This window comes from Frieseomelitta varia, unplaced genomic scaffold, assembly GCF_011392965.1.
Source record: "Frieseomelitta varia isolate USP_RPSP 00005682 unplaced genomic scaffold, Fvar_1.2 scaffold_715, whole genome shotgun sequence".
Lineage (NCBI taxonomy): Eukaryota > Metazoa > Arthropoda > Insecta > Hymenoptera > Apidae > Frieseomelitta > Frieseomelitta varia.
Window position 1 is genome coordinate 205,417 of NW_025110496.1, and position 18,540 is coordinate 223,956.

At 26.4% G+C, this 18,540-nt stretch overlaps 2 protein-coding genes across 2 annotated transcripts; one reads left to right on the forward strand and one right to left on the reverse strand.

Moving 5' to 3' along the window:
• The first annotated feature begins 10,403 nt into the window (after positions 1-10,403).
• On the forward strand, positions 10,404-12,936 carry LOC122535422 (spidroin-2-like). The gene is made up of 6 exons (XM_043666939.1): positions 10,404-10,591; positions 10,960-11,446; positions 11,557-11,801; positions 11,888-12,107; positions 12,408-12,673; positions 12,759-12,936. Exons 1-6 carry the CDS (start codon positions 10,565-10,567, stop codon positions 12,909-12,911), a joined length of 1,398 nt encoding a protein of 465 aa, XP_043522874.1. The 5' UTR covers positions 10,404-10,564; the 3' UTR covers positions 12,912-12,936.
• Positions 12,937-13,005: 69 nt separating this feature from the next.
• Positions 13,006-18,510, reverse strand: LOC122535425 (integrin alpha-4-like). Its single transcript, XM_043666943.1, has 9 exons — positions 17,835-18,510; positions 17,350-17,734; positions 16,221-16,516; positions 15,590-16,049; positions 15,335-15,477; positions 14,794-15,237; positions 14,564-14,727; positions 13,965-14,461; positions 13,006-13,876 (listed from the first exon to the last, which is right to left on the reverse strand). Exons 1-9 carry the CDS (start codon positions 18,258-18,260, stop codon positions 13,461-13,463), a joined length of 3,231 nt encoding a protein of 1,076 aa, XP_043522878.1. The 5' UTR covers positions 18,261-18,510; the 3' UTR covers positions 13,006-13,460.
• Between the last annotated feature and the right edge of the window lie 30 nt (positions 18,511-18,540).

The window sequence follows — 18,540 nt, forward strand, 5'->3', positions numbered from 1 at the left end:
TGGTAAGAAATATATATTTACAGAGTGATGGAATAAATAAATTATTACTTGATAAGTTTCGTATTTCTTTCAAAAATATATGTGCAAATGAATTTATTGTTCAGTTTAATAGTTTTAGTGTAAAATGGACAAATATATAACGTAGTTTCTAACAATTGTCACAGATGGATGTACAATATCAATTGTTAGTTTAGTCACTAGCATAATTCATGCTTTTCTAAGAAAACATTGAATGAACAAAGGAACAAAGTACTTGTGAATTCTCTTGGCAAAAGGATCGATTAGATTAGTACATATTTACAAAGATTAGCCACTTTTTAAAGTGACATAAAAAAATAAATAAATAAATAAAAGAGAACAAATAATTACTTAAAATGAAGTAAGAAACAAGTTCGCTTGAAAATAAGAATGAGTACAAATAAATTGCAATATCTTGGAAAAATAATAATTTCAAATAATGGTGCAAAATAAGAAATAATAAATTTATTGTATACATATATTGCATAAATATATATCTATTAGACTAGAGATAAGAAAATGATTTTCAAATTGTAAATTCAAATACCTTGATTTCAAATAATTTGTTTTTCAAATATAACAGAGTAAAAGTAGTAGTATAGTACTATTTATGCAGTACTACTATTTATACAGTAGTACTATTTGTGCAATTTTATATTTTTATGAACGTAATTTATCAATAAAATTTAAGTTATTTACTGTTACTATTTGTCTTATCTAAGTAATTAATAAGTTTATTTAATGTATCAATATCTTGGATATTTTAATATACTAATATACTAATATACTAATATAGTATATATACTAATATATAATTTTTGCACATCATCTGCATTTTTGCAATTTCAAACTTTCCATGAATATATTAAAATTCGCAGTCTGCGAATTTTATTTGAATAATTATCCACTAATTACATTATGTAATTTGTGAATAATTATATAATTTAATAGTTTTGTTTGAATGATTTCGAATAATTCAGAATATTTTCAGAACTACAAGAACGTTGTGCCTCGTTTAAATTAAAAATAAACGTCGGAGTACGTATTAGATCGTGATAAACATATAAATATTTATACGTATTAGAAAAAGCCTTGATCTCTTTATCATAAATAATATTACTAGATGTTTTCTCTCGTTCGAAAGTGCAACATCGGCATTTATAGCGTTCGAATCGAAGTTCGAAAGTAAAACGTTCGTTTGTATTTGACAGTGTTTTCTAGTTATGTATTTTCAAGAAGAAACATTTTATCTCTCAGTCGACCTTTGACTTTCACGAATTATCTCTCTTTTTTTTTTCTTCCCTCGTTATGGAAATCGAAGAAAAATACGACGAGGGGGAAGTTGTCGTAATTATCTTCCGAACATAGGTCGAAATTAACTTTTAGAATAAATACGTTGTTCCTAATTTTATAAAATTATTTGGAAATAACAGAAGTATCCAAAATATTGGAGTCTTTTTAAAATTGTTTTACAATGGTATTTATTCTGTTCTATTCTAATATTAATAGAATAAAATTAAATAACAAAAAAATATTCCATTTTTTTTTCTTTTTATTTTATTTAATATCTTTCTCTATTTTGTTCTAGAATTTTATTATAGAATAAAAAAATATATATATTCTATTTTTCTTTCTCATTCTGTTTAATATTTTCTTTGTTTTCTTTTAGAATTTTATGGTAAAATAAAAAAAAGCACATGTTCTTCCTTTTTATTCTATCTAATGTTTTCTTTACTTCATTTCTTTATTCATTTAATATCTTCTTTTTATTTTATTTTAGAATATCGTTGTGGAATAAAAATATAAATACTCCAATTCTCTCCCTTTCATTTATTGCAGCATTCTTTCTATTTCACGTGAATACTTATTTATTTATTTAAGTGGGAAAAGCCCACTGTAAGAAAAGGAAATAAATAATAAAAGAAAGAGAATAGTATTAAAAAAAAAGAAAAGAAATGACAGAGTATAATAAAATAGCACAAAACAAACAAATGCAGCAACGAAATTATAAACACAGAAGATGCAATTTGCGTTTTACATTTAATCCGAGATTGATTTAAATTTATTAACATTTAAATCAATAATATCAGAAGGTTTTCTCACCATAACTTCGCCGGATCGTCCAATTAAACAATCCACGACGAAAAATCCATTTTCTCGGTCAAACACTTCGAAACATGTCATGTCAAGATTCACTGGCACAGAACAATTCCAGTCACGTTCAATCCTTTCTTCTTCTTCTTCTCTTCTTTTTTTCTTCCAACGAATCACCTGGTGGTTAACATCGTAATTAACGAAGATAGAAATCGGGGAAGAGGTGAGAAGTGCTCGTTTATGAAACGATGGATCGTCCCATTGTTTGTGAAACGCGAATGGATACAGTCGTGTCGGACAGGACGATGCACGACCGTCGAAGACTACGGGCTGCGTTGAACTGTCGGCTGAGGGCTGAAATGAGCATTAGGCACCACCACCACCATCATCACCACCACCGCTGTCCTCCGCTGCCACTACTATACAACGTACATTGGGCATTGTTTGACGAACAAAATGTTTGGAAAACGAATATTTCAATAACACGTCCTCTTATTTGCCTCTACTCCAAACAATTTTAAGTTGGTTTACTCGAACAAATAAATGAAACTACAATAACTCTAAATTATTAATTATTATTATTATTAATTATCATTATTATTAATTATCATTATTATTTATTATTATTACTAATTATTATTATTATTTATTATTGTTAATTATTATCATTATTTTTTATTAATTATCATTATTTATTATTGTTATTGTTAATTATTATTAATTATTACCATTATTATTAATTATTACCAGTATTATTTATTATTATTACTAATTATTATTATTATTATTTATTATTGTTATTGTTAGTTATTATCATTATTTATTATTATTTATCATTATAATTATTGTTAATTATTATTAATTATTACTATTATTATTTATTATTATTACTACTAATTATTATTATTTATTTATAATTATTATTGTTTATTATTATTAATTATCATTATTTATTATTGTTATTGTTAATTATTATTAATTATTACCATTATTATTTATTATTATTAATAATTATTGTTATTATTTATTATTGTTATTGTTAATTATTATCATTATTATTTATTATTATTTATAATTATTATTGTTTATTATTATTAATTATCATTATTTATTATTGTTATTATTAATTATTACCATTATTATTTATCATTATTACTAATTTAAATAGTAAATTTAATTTAAATTAAATTGTTTAATTAATTCAAGCTATTCATTTTGTTTGGATATAATTTAAATTATTTGATGATTTGGATATTGTGTAAAATAATCTTTTACATTGTCTTGTATTTTACATTTGTCTTTACAAATAATTTCTCGAATGGTTTCTGACTCTGAGTAAACTTGGTCTGGTGCCACGATTATTGCAGTGAACAGTAAAGTAAAGAATCGAATATTACAGTAGATATATCATGTCAATGTAAATAATTGCACGTACACGTTTGACGTTGACAATATTATTAACATTAGAACTAAAGTTCTTTCGACGAAGCATGAAACTTTCAAATCAAATCAATTCAGACACGTTGGATAATATAATGAACGATGCAAGGCTTTATTCATACATGTTTAAAAATCGTTCAAACTTCTGTTTCGTTACAAAATCTTTATGAAAAATTACGAATTGATCTTTCTGATCATTCTGGTAACGTAATACAATATTATATAAAGTTTTACAAACAGAATATTGTGTTTAACAAGAGACACATGCGATTTTAAATCAAGCTTGGCTATCATTTGAATAAAATATTTGAAGAATGATTACTTATATCATCATGAATGATTATTTACGTGATGATTAAAATAACATCATCTTATTTGACTCTATTTAATGTTATTTTAAAATAGTACTGTGTTAATTTATCTGGGCAAGCAAGCAATTCATTATTCAGTTGTCAAATAAAATAATTTGTGTTTTGTATTTGTTTCAACAAATAACAGTTCAACTTCAAATAGTTTCTGATTTTATGATACGAACTTCACTTTCTGCTGAGATCATTTACTATTTTATTTCAACGAATTAACTCAAATAAAAGATTATTCACAGATAAGTTAATACGTTATTCTTCAAACGATAATTACATTATAAATTAGTGAAGATGATTATTTTAGAAATACCATTTTGGAAAAGTAACTTTGTTTGGCGTGAGATTCAAACAAATCATTTTCAAATAATTTCTCACTGGAGTTAATTCGATTATTCAAATAAGATAGAAAATTGTTATAATAATCTGATATAAAATTGTCTGAGAAATGAGGATTGATATAAGGATTGTATTTGAAGATAAAAATTTATTCAAATACAAAGTAAGAAATAAAGTAACAAGTTATGTATCTCGTTTGAGATAATCAAATAACGAACCATGTCCAAATGATCTGGACAAAAATTATTTTTGTGTTCGAATGAACTATGTATTTCAAGTAACATCCAACGAAATGTGATAATATATTGTTCAATAATTTACCGTGGCGTTTCTAAACTCGATTGTTTGGGTAAAAGTAGATTTTATTTCCTTTTGGTTAATTTGTGTGTTTATAAATTTGAAATCATCCGAAAATCCTATTTTCTGGAGATTTATAAACCTGACAGTGTTAGTGAAACAGAAAAGCAATATTTTCTCGTATTCTGTTGTAATCTTAAAATTCATCATTGCAGTCTTATAAAAATGTCTAATAAATATTGAGCAACTGAGTCTTCAGTATTACGTAATAATAACAAATTGTAGCATCAGGTTTATCATATTAATTTTGAGAAACACGATAAATTCTAATTAAACAATATTTGGACACTCTTAGCGAGATATATGTATATAAATAATACAAATTTAGTGTTCCAAACACTAAATTTGTATTATTACGCGAAATAATTAAAACTAAATAGTTTTCCCTCGAAACAGCGATGAAAAATTTTTAACGAGTTTCTCGTCAATGTTTCGTTTATACATTGTATGAGAATATAAATATTCATTACATTGATGAAATTCTTACAAAAATATTACTATTGAAAACATTCGTGTCGAGCTTCGTTTTATTCAAATGTCTCAGAATTTGTTTCACTAAAAGTATTTAACGTTTATTCGAAGTTTAAATCAAACTTTTTGAAAAATATTTGAAATAAAATTGAATAATAGTATAAATAATATTATTTGTCTAAATATATAATATTAACATTTGTCTAAATTTATATGCTTAACAATATTTATCTAAATAATATTATCTAAATAAAATGGAGAATATTCGGAATTTAAACATGACTGGCGATCAGTCCTAAGTTTATTCGCATTTTAACGCGTTCACGTGCACTGTTTTACTGTTCAGCAGCTGAGAACCCTGGAACGAGAAATACATGCTTCAGAGTAGGAATACTTAAACGCGCAAGTACGTAAATTGTACGCACAAAGCTGCAATCCCGAATTAGATGCCAGCCAGATTCGTACCAGTTTTTCGATTGGGATTTATTGAAGACAGAGTTGAGCAAATTTTATTTGAAACAAAGATAAAAAAGAAAAGTTTTCAAGTAATTCAAGTCAACATTTTAATAATGCTCTACTATTTTTATTCGAAAAATAACGGAATTAAATATATAATTAAGTAAAATTAAAATTATAATTAAATAAAATAAAATTAAATAAAATTAAAATATATAGTATAAATAAATAGTATAACAAATAACTGGCAGTATATTAACAGTACAATGAATAATTGTACCATACATTTTTCTAAAAATTAATGCAACACATCAGTTACATATAACGCACTTGTTGCTTTTACAAAATAAAATTTTTCTCGTGGACGATTTCGTGTATAGTGTGTATATTGCGCACAGGCCAGTCTTACGATAGTAGACACCTGGATTTTTTTAGGGATGGGACCAGTGTACAAGTATAAAGGAGTCGTGAAAGAGGAGTCGTTTATAAGAAAGCATTGAAAGCCTTGCAAAGAAGGGTCCGCTTACGTTGCTTATTGATCTTGTCGGCGAGTCCTGCATTGGTTCAGTCCTATGGCCACAGATATATCTAATAGGAAAGAACATTTTCATAAATTTGTCTCCTAACGAGCGTCTATCTCAATAAAACAATCGTGAAATTTATTTCTTTACTGTATATTATCCTTCTGTTGTAAAATTTAGAAAAAATTTGACTCGTTTCTGTGTGATATCCTTAAAAGAGAAAGAATATTTTCATAAAATTGTCTTCCAACGTATATCCATCTTAATAAAATAGCCATTAATTGTTTCTCCATTTTCTACTATAACATTTAAGACAGTTTGATTCATTTCTGTGTTCGTCAAAAGTTGATCTTCAAAAGAGAAAAAATATTTTCTTGATTAAATTTGTCTTTCAATAAATATCCATCTTATTGTTAATAAAATGAATATGAAATTTACTTTCTGTATACTTCTTTCATCTTTCTATATGAAATTTACTTCTTTCTATATACTTCTTTCATCTTTCTATTATAAAGTTTAAAATAAGAATACACATAGTCACTCACTTATTAAAAAAGTTATTTACACAAACAGATTATTTTATAATAAATTACGAGTATTCATCCACCCACAATTATCAGAAATTTATCAACGAAGTATAGGTAAAAATAGAGGAGAGCCTTTATTGATCCTGAGGTCCAGTTGCCATGAACTTGACAAGGACATTCCTCTATATAGTAACGAATTCCTTACTTAAATTATACCTAGCATTCATCCTCTAGCGAATAAATGTTCAACCATTGATTTTTCGACTACCCGCATGTCTGATTTCTTATTATGGTTGCGCATCTGTTCTTCATCTATCTAGCAACAAATGTCGCAACAACAAAATAAAAAAATGATTAGCTGGCAGGTGTTCAAAAGATTGATCGAGCATGAAAATTGCGCAAACAGGCACAAGAATCGATGACAATTCGGTTGAATCGTTACGTTTGTATTTTACTTATTATGGGTGCGTCTGTGCCTAGCCCTCGCACGCTCCACATACGTTTCATAGCGACACACCCTGTATGTGGTCCCTGATCACGTAAAATGCACAACTTGTAGTCACAATACGTCTGCTTACATATCCGATTGACGTTCGTCGCCCATACGTAGTAGCAAACCGAGCTTGGCAAATTTTATTTGAGACGAGAATGAAAGAAGCAACACTTTCAAGCAGCTTGATACTTAATATTTAATAATTAGTTTAATATTTAATACGATTTTAATGTTATACTACTTGTAATGTTGCTGTTTTATATAACATTATTGTAACATTTTACAGTAGTAACGTTATTATAATTAACTTTATTTAATATTTAATAATTAGTATTTATTTAATATAATATTTATTATTTAATATTTAATAATTAGTATTTATTTAATATAATATTTATTATTTAATATTTATAATGATTTGTAATTATATTTAATGATTAGTTTAATATTTAATACAATTTCAATGTTATACTACTTGTAATGTTGCTATTTTATATAACATTATTGTAACATTATACAGTAGTAACGTTATTATAATTAACTTTATTTCATATTTAATAATTAGTATTTATTTAATATAATATTAACTTTATTTAATATTTAATAATTAGTATTTATTTAATATATTTATTATTTAATATTTATAATGATTTGTAATATTTAATAATTAGTTTAATATTTAATGTAATTTCAATGTTATGCTACTTACAATGTTGCTGTTTTATATAACATTATTGTAACATTATACAGTAGTAATGTTATTATAATTAACTTTATTTCATATTTATAAATTTAATATTTAATATAATTTCAATGTTGCTATTTTATATAACATTACTATAACATTTTACAGTAGTAACGTTATTATTAATAACTTTATTTAATATTTAATAATTAGTATTTATTTAATATAATATTTATTTAATATTTATAATGATTTGTAATTATATTTAATGATTAGTTTAATATTTAATACAATTTCACTGTTATACTACTTGTAATGTTGCTATTTTATATAACATTATTGTAACATTATACAGTAGTAACGTTATTATAATTAACTTTATTTCATATTTAATAATTAGTATTTATTTAATATAATATTAACTTTATTTAATATTTAATAATTAGTATTTATTTAATATATTTATTATTTAATATTTATAATGATTTGTAATAATATTTAATAATTAGTTTAATATTTAATGTAATTTCAATGTTATGCTACTTACAATGTTGCTATTTTATATAACATTATTGTGACATTTTATATTGTAACATTATACAGTAGTAACGTTATTATAATTAACTTTATTTAATATTTAACAATTAGCATTTAATATAATATTTAATATTTATAATGATTTGTAATAATATTTAATATTTAATAATTAAAATAAATAACTTTTTTAATTTAAACGTTTGCTGTCAATTATATTTTCATGTCTAATTATATTTATCTGGACACGTATCTTATAATTAGCATTGAGAATCACGTGAGAGCATTTAAAACAATCCTGATTGTAATAATAACTGTTTGCAATTGTAACGCCTGTTCGCAAGCGTTTAATTTCTCCATTGTTTAACTTGCAATGTAATAATCCATGCAAATGTTAACTCATGTAAAGTAAGCGTAGATTTTGCTCCTTTGAAATTTTATGGAAGTCTCAGTTTAGAAAACAAGCCGTGCATAAAACTCGTTTCCGCGTTTCGCATCATCGATTTTATTGATTTACATTGATACAGAGCTTCTGGTTACTATTAACTTGCTCCCGTTGAGTAACTGTTTACTTTCCCTGCGAGAAAATTCGCTTCCACGCTGAAACTGTTACATCTCAACGAACAGTTTATTTAGTTTCCTGTACTGTAAAACAATGTGTGGACGAAAATGAACGTAGGCGATAATGCTCGCTCACGCGCACGTGCTCGCCTCTAACTATTCCAGCAATTAATTGCGCAACCTTTAAACGGAGCCAGTTTATAGCTCTCCATAAAAGTGGAAATGTTCCATGCAATGTTTTTACAACCCCTGATATGATACCCACATCCCCGCTTACAATCAGAAATCTTAGAATAAGTACTATATTTGTATGATAAAAATGGTACAAACACAACTTATGAATTATACACAATAAATACAATATTTATAATGTAAATTACACGATACAAAAGTATAAATTGTATGCGCAATATCCTATATATAATATAAATTCTATTTACAATAAATACAATATTTATAATATAAATTACACGATACAAAAATATAAATTGTATATACAATATGCTGTATACAGTATAAATTGTTCTATTTATAACAAATACAGTACATGCAATTTAATTAAATATAATAAATATTGTATAACATACTTTATACAATAAAGACTCTGTTGTAATATTAATATTATTATATTGCAATACATTTATTTACATTTAATTTTTAATTCAAATTAAACACAGTGCACACGATATGATCAAATAAAATAAATATAAAGCATACTTTATACAATACAGATTATATTAATATATTAATATATTGTACTACATTGTATTACAAAATACGTGTACACGATAATTCATGGTAAGTATTAAATATTGAAAATAAAAGTAAAATAAAAATTTATATTTTATAATTTTTGATTAAATAGGAGTTAATGATCTTGTACTTACTTCACTGATAATGGCAACTTGAAATCACGGGGGTTATTGCAATTTTTTTTTTTAAATGTACATACACACCGTGGATTTTTATTATCTTTTATATGAAATAAGAAAATTGAATTGTTGATGATAAAATTAAATATTACAGGCAAGTACAGATAAATGAATATATGTAATGAATATATTTATGTATCGATAAAACTTTGACATGCTTCAATTCCACAGTGCTTATGCACGAGCCGCCTCTGCTAATATATTTACAAATAGAGTAAATTATTTATATACATATACTTTGAGATTATTTTCAATTTTCGACCATCTAAAGTTACTTATACCCATATCAAGTTATTGGATATTTCTGATCGATCAATCGATGACTATACGTTCAAGTAAAAAAATACAACTTATTGGTTATATTATAAGAATGTTACGTTACATCATTACTTCCTCGTAATTGGTTCTTCGCCACGTGTTTCCGGTTTATATAAAAAATGGAGAAGTTTGATTGGTTCGCTTCGTTTGCACGTGAATCGGGTTTTGAATTCCCGGGTTTTCTACATTGCGGCTACACGTCACTGCAGCAACCGTAAAGAATTTTAGAATGCATGCGCGAATGAAACCATGTATTGCGCGTCACGTAAGTATAGTGTGTGCCGCATTGCACAGTTCAAATGGAAAACGTCACCACTCTAAATAGAAATGTTTTAAGAGAAGGAGCGGAAGGGAAGTCGCAGTTTTTCTACTTGAACGCAGTATTTGCTAGTTTGGAATTGTATATCGAAATATAAACTTCTGCCTGCACCTGCGGCGTAGAATCAAGCGAGAAAAATGTCATCTGGGCCGATTTTGAATCCTGTAAGTGTTATTTTCGTCGAGAGCTGTTTCTAATAAAATTGATACAAAATGATCCAATATCATTGATCCAAAAAGAATATAGTATCTGCAATGCTGATACAATCGCAATGAAATATAGCTTATCGACCTACTAATTCGACTGTTCTACTTTTTATTTTTATGTTTTATGTGAAAATAATATTGTACAACTTAACAATTCCAAATTGAAAAAAAAGAGAAATATTAATTATATAACGATTGTCTTTTTCATTTTTTTTTTTTTTTTATGCAATTTAAAGAGACACAGCTTAATTAAATTTTAATTTAATTGTATATAGTATTTTTATATTTTAACTTTATATTTTAATGAGATTTTTATATTTTAATAGCCAATCCCTTTTGTGGGAGCTCTCGAAGGTGGGTTAGTACCTGGAAAAATGGTAAAGGTTCAAGGCAAAGTTCCTGCCGATGCTGTGCGTTTTGCTGTGAATTATCAATTGGGACCAACGTTAAATCCAAGGGATGATATTGCCATTCATGTGTCACCACGTTTCACAGAAGGATTTATTACTAGAAATCATATAGTATCAATGACTTGGGGCCTAGAAGAAAATGATGGTCCTATGTGGATACAACCTGGCCAAGAATTTGAGATACTACTTTTATGCGACTTTCCATCTTATAAAATCGCCATAAATGGCAGACACTTTGCAGAATTTGTTCACCGGTTACCGTATGAAAAAGTAACACATTTGGTCATCGACGGTGATGTAGAAGTGCAGTCTATATCATATGAGATTGTTCCCATTGATCCACCTCGTTCTCCTCGAAACGTATCTGCTCCAGATATACCTGCTGCTGATTTTGGACCGCCACGTAATTAAGCATTTTATACATTTTTTTTTTTTATATTTATTGATGAAATGAATAATTTTAAAAGTAGGATGCTATTTAATTGTTTTATAGCAAATTCTATATGATTTTAGCGCCTGGAGGACTATATCCTACAATACAAGGTGGATATGGTCCACCACCTCCAGTTCCAGGAGGTTATGGGCCTCCTCCCCCTGGAGGACCTGGTTATAATCCACCAAGAGCATATGGGTATCAGCCTGGATATGAGAAGCCTGAGGAAGAAGATGCATTTAGTGGTTGTTTGGATAAAGTTGGATTAGCGATAGGGGGATTAGTTGCAGCAGGAGGCATAGCAGCTGCCGCACATGCTCTAAATGTATATAAATTTCATAATTATAAGTGTTTTAACAATTAAATGCAGGATATTGAAGATAATGATATATATCAACTGTAATTTTCTAGAAAAAGAAAGGGGATGTTGAAGAAGATCAAGAAAAATCTGACGCATCCAAATCGAAAACAGAGAGCGAAAGTGGCTTGGGAAATCTTGGTTCTCTTGGCGCAGCTTTAGCAAGTAGCTTAGTGACCAATGCTTTAAGTAATTCGCATGCACAACAAGGCTATCCCGCCCAGCAACCAAGCGGTGGTGGCGGTGTATTAGACTCTATTCTTGGAGCATTAGGTATGATATGGATACATTTTTTGCGTCCAAAATAACAAGTTTAATCAAATTACAAAATAATGCTTTTGTTAATCTTTAAAATTGAAGATTTAATATACAAGATATTGTAATTTATTCATAATTATCATAGTACTGGAATGTTGGATGATGATATAAATGACATCATCGACTGCAAGCTATTTACATTAAAGGTCATAGTGAATCATGATAAATGAGTAACATAGATAAGTTTGTCTTCCAGTTAAAATGTTTCTATATTTCATATTCAGTTACAATACATTAAATTTTTTTATACATAAGGTGGCAGTGGTGGGCATAGCGCAGCACCACCACCTCCTCCAAGTCAGCCAAGTGATCCATTGACAGGAGCCTTAGGATCTATTATTGGTGGTGTTCTTGGAGGTGGTGGAAATCAACAACCAAATTATCAACCTTCAGGAGGTTATGGAAATTATCAACCCTCTGGTGGATATTCTAGCCAATCATCAAATTCAGATCTTTTATCTGGGATAGGATCAGCTTTGTTTAGTTCTGCTTTAGGAAGTCTTACCAAGCATGGTAAAGATGTAAGTAATGTAAACTATCTCAAAAATTGTAAATATTGTAAATATATAAATTTTATTCTAATTTTATAATTGTGATTATATGCAGAAATCTCATGAAGAACATCATTCAACACCATCATCAACTTATAGACCAAGTACTCCACCACCTGTACAACCTCCTGCATCTTCTGATAGTCCTGCTTCAGGAAAGAAATTAACTGCCGATGAAATTTCAAAAGGCCTAGGTTTGGAAGACTAATGTAAGTTGAGATAAAAATTCGTATGAAAAAATATATGAAAATGAAAGTTTTATGCTCTCTTATTGATATATAACATAAAATGAGCTATATTATTTTAAATATAATAATTAAAACAATACGAATATGTGCACAATATGATTGTGAGTTAGAAATGTTTAATGTAAAAGGCAGCTAATTATATATTTGACATAAAAATTCCAATAGAAAGCATTACAAATTGTAATACGAGCTGTTTGAATCTCATGCTATACATAAAGAGATTAATATTTTTGTATATAGAATATTTATTTAAAATAAATTTGCTCCAATTGTTTTTACGCAATTTTACAAACAAAATAAAATGAAATATTTATAATATAATCCTTTCAAGCTTTGTAGTTGACAATTTATAAACAAATCGATATTTTTTAAGATTTATTATATTTTTATAAAGATGCTGGTAGAATTCAAATGCATTAGCAAAATGTTACTTGTTTTCTCTTCTATGCAAAGAATAAAAAAATATACAAATATGTATACAAAACATAAAGTATTATATATCAATAAATTTATTCTTCATGAATAATATCTGTTGATGAACATGTTTCCAATGTTGTCCCATGATGTGTCTGTAATATAATGAATATGTTAACTATACATTTATAATATAAGGAAAAATGTTTAAGTAAACTTACATTCGTTTCAGATTTTAATGCTTCAAGTTCTTTTTTCTTATTTCGATTAAAAAATCCAATTTTAATTAATGCTAATATTAACAATATTAACAATAAAATTCCTAAGATAATTGATAAAACTATAATCCACGTAGCAATGTGTTGAGCCACTGGTGAACCTAGGAACATTGTAGCAATAACAGTACCATTGGGTTTGTGTTTAATTTTTTGGATAACATGATGTGATTCTAAGATATTGACTTTCCCACTAGTTAAGAAAAATATAATGTCTTTTCTTTTCATGATCTTTGCTGTAATAAAAAATTAACAAGAAACAATGGACTTTCTTGACATATTTTAGAAATTAAAAATATACTAACATATCAAGCAGAAACTTACATTTAAAGTGAGATAAATAAAAGTCCAATGTAAGTGAAAGTTTTGCAACAGATGAAGAACTTACAAAAGGACCAAGTTGACATATAATATATGTACATTTTACATTAATATTTGTGCAATTAATATAAAATGACCTATTGTCTGGTGGAAAGTTGATAGAAAAATTAGTATTCATTCTAAATTCTTCCTGTGTGTACAATTCAGTATTTGTAGAGTAAATTTCAGATTTATGAATTAAAGTAGTTGATGCTGTAGAATTTTCATGTGCGCAGTAAAATGGTTGACCATTGAGATTGCTAATTGTTTCATTTATATTAATAATTTGTATGTCTTCAGCATTATGTTTCCAGTATGTTGGAACACTAATTGTTAACATAACTTCGTCAATTGGACTAACTCCAAATTTCTGAATTTCATAAATATGTTGAAATTGAATACTGTTTAATTTTTTATTTTCATCTTCAAGAGAATATGAATATAAATTGTCTTGCGCTTTTCTAATAAAAAATAATTATAATTACTAAATAATAATGTAGTTGTAGAGTAAATGAAGCATAATTTATCAGTCATTTGATAATAGTAATAAATAAACTACTAACCCTGCAATCACTATGTCGACATCAACATCAAAATATATAATTAAAATATTTGTATTATTGAATGAATCTTTTTGTTCACTTTGTGTATCAAAATTGGCCCATAATTTCACATGATCAACTTTAGATCGAACTTTATTCATGTCCAAATCTAATGTTAATGTTTTCTAGTAGAAATGTCCAATTATGTTACTGTATTGAAGAAAATTTAATACTTAACAGATTATACTTACATTTTTTCGGAGTGGGTTTCCAACATCACATATTACTTCCAAAGTGTTATTCGTATAAAAACTTTCCATGCATGAAGGTGATATACTTCCTAATGACAATGTTTTTGGTATATATATGTATATTTTAGCTTGATACGCAGGTTCACCATAATTAAGAACATCTATTTTAAGTTTAGTAGTGATTGTTGATCCAATGATATATCTGTTACCAGAATTTAAGTCTGTTGAAAGTAATATCTTTACATCTGATGTACAAATATTGTCGTCACCACAATCTACAGCAAATGGTAATTTGATTGAATCTTCTGTTTGGGAAAGTAATTTATTTATGGCTACACACGATGTGCAAAAAGCGTTTATCTGACTGTCATTTGAGTTCCAGTTTTTTTCCAAATTAATTGAGACAGATATTTCAATTGGATTTATTACATTTTGAATATTTTCCTAACAAAATATAAATAAAATATATTTTTAAAAATCTTAAAAAGATATTTATTCTTTTAAAAAGGTTCTTAAAATTCTTTGTAAAAAGGAATCTTACCTTTAAATGTATTTCAAATTCATTGCATAAGTTTTTAGATTTATATAGAGTGTCAGGCAATTTATAAATATTATCATTATTTTTTTCTGTATTATAATGAGCTCTTCTATATATCTGGTCAATTTTCAAAGATTTAACAATTCCTAAACATATTAGTTGACTATGGTATTGTAGATGTAATATGTTAATTTCTTTAAGTTTAATTTCTCATTTACTTCATTTACTTTTTTAATAAAAATTTAATTATCTACTTACGAATATATTTAGGAGCATTTATTCCATCATAATGTGCGCATAAGTTGATTAGAAAAGAAGTAGAATTTTTTAATAATTTCTTATTTTCATCATAAGCTAATTTTGTAGTTATTATTATAACAGGTTTTGATTTTATTAAAACTGCTTGTTCAGATAAATATGCTCCAACTGCAATATCAGGATATTTATCACCATTTATGTCACGAGGTTCGGAAATTGAAATCCCGAATCCACGGATATTTCTTCCAAATTGCTTGCCAATTATCCTTTGACTATACTGTTTAGGTAATCCATTGCTATTGCCATTGAAAATATATATTGCACCACTTTCTTCTTCATATGGTGCACCAACAGCAATATCACCGTAACCATCATAATCAATATCACCAAGACAAGTTATGATAGAACCAAATCTACTTCCAGATATTTTTCCTTCAAATGATTGTTTTTCAAAAATTTCCTACCACCAATGTTTGAGATCAGTATATATACATTTAAGATAAATAATAAAGTATCATAAATTAATTATAAATTCAAAATTTGCAATTATATTTAACAAGTTTTAAATTATTGTATTTAAACTATAATATTTTTTCTACAATACTTCGGTTATATTGCAAAATATACGTACATCATTTAAAGCAGTAAAAATGTACATGCGACCTTCGTCTATATTTTTTGACCAATGTGGTGCTCCAACAATTAATTCATCTTTATCATCACCATTAAGATTACATGATGATAAAGCAGCACCAAAGTATTCACCATGTTGCTCACCAATCAATAACTTTTTTACTTCTAATTTTGTATTATCACTGTGAGAAAAGGTAAATATAATAGCAGCACCATGTATGTTTGAAGCTCTAGGAGCACCAGAAGCAAACCACAATTTGCCTTTTATAAAATAACCAGAGGTTACTGCATACCCTAAATAAATAATATCTTGTACAATTTTAATGTTTTATTTAATTTGAAATTTCAGTTAATTATTATCAAGTTAAATATTTGGTAAATATATATCTCATACAATTACAGATTAACATTATGTAAATTTCATTTAATTATATTCATTTTTTAATAAGTACATGTGTATTAGCATTATCAAATTTTTTTATATATATATTATATATATATAATATATTACAAATAATTTAGAAATATATCTAAATGATATATTTAAATGAAAAACGAGATTCACATAATTTGCAAATGTTAAAAAAAGTTTTGGGTCATTTATATTCTGTTGAAGATAAGTTTAGTAACAACACATTTTTTAAATATATATTTATGCTATTCAACATTATTATTTAAAAAAGCTAAAAGTGGAATATTTTTCTCTAAAACTATTTAGGTATTAATATATAATATATATGCTCATGTATATTACATGATTACATTACTTCCCTTAATAATTATTACGGAATTGTAAGAAAAAAAGTGGAAAATAATATAACTGATTATAATAATTATAAAATGAATGGCAGTAGTTAATTTAATAATAAGAATTATAGAATTTGTACTTTTATATTAATAAAAATGAGAGTTGCAATTAATGTTATAAATTGATGAAAAATTTTATTTATAATAAAGAACTAAACTTTATATAAAGTGTACTATGCATAACTATGTATAAAATGAAAGAAATATGTTTACTAAAAAGTCTCTTATGTGTCGATATTATTATTTATTATTTGATGTAAAATATATAATAAAATTATTAACAATTTATGTATATAATTTTGAAAGAGAATGTTACTTACCAAAATAGCTGTTTGTGTGAATACTTCTTTCATTTTTAATTGATGGAATTATAGTTTGCGTTTTACCACGAATTGATTTTGTAACTAATAAGGGTGTGCCCTTCCAATTAAATACACCAGGGCTACCTAATATTAAATCCCATTTTAAGTCATTAGATGTCATATGCATAGAAAAGCCAACTTGACTCATTCCAAAATTATAAATATTCGTTTTCCCATATACGTAAATAGCTTCTTGGACTTTTGCAAACGATAAAATGTCGGTTTCAGTTTCTTTCTCAAAAGATTTGGTACTGTTAATTAATGACAAATAACAAATGCCATTCATAAACCAATTAGATACGTTTTTATTTGTAACACTATTCTTCAATCGTGGAGCACAAACCTATTTACAAGTTTAATTAAATAATCAAAAAATTAATTATATTTTTTAAAAAATGAATTCTTTAAAAAATTATGAAAAAAGAATACAAATTTTTACATACCACAATTTTAGGATTAGTTTTATTTTCTACAGCAATTGTTGCACCAATCCATGCATTGTCCTTAATTTGATTAATTGTTGAATATTGTTTATGGTTCTCTGGCTTATTTCTTCTGTCAATAATCCATTCCTTACATGCCTCGTTAATTGGACATTGAAATACAGTACCTGGCTCAATTACATTTTCTATTATGCTTGTATTTGCTCTTGGAGCACTTACAAGTAGTACAGAATCTTCTCCATCTGTATAAAGTGCAACAGAAAATCCAAAATAACTTCCTCGTTGATGATTAAAAACTTTAGGAATGTTAAATACTTTAGCATTATCAATATTTAAATTATATGCTAGTACATTATATTGTAAAATTATAAGTGCAAAATTGTAAAACCCTATGTTGATTTTAGTTGATGAAATTGAGTATAACATTTTAAGTAACTGATGTTAATAAAATGAAAGACCATAGAACATTACTTTTAAAACTAAAAGAATTGAGATTTGATGCCCACAGGAAGGAAGTATTTTATATCTGTATACCACAATGACATCATAAAGCAATTAATCCACATTTGTTTCATACATGTATTTATATGTATTTTCCATTAAAATTAAGAGGGAACTTGTATTCCTTATATTAAATAAAGTAGAGATATACAAATTTACTGGACAATAAATTAATGCATAAATTTAAGTAATTCTTTCCTTTATT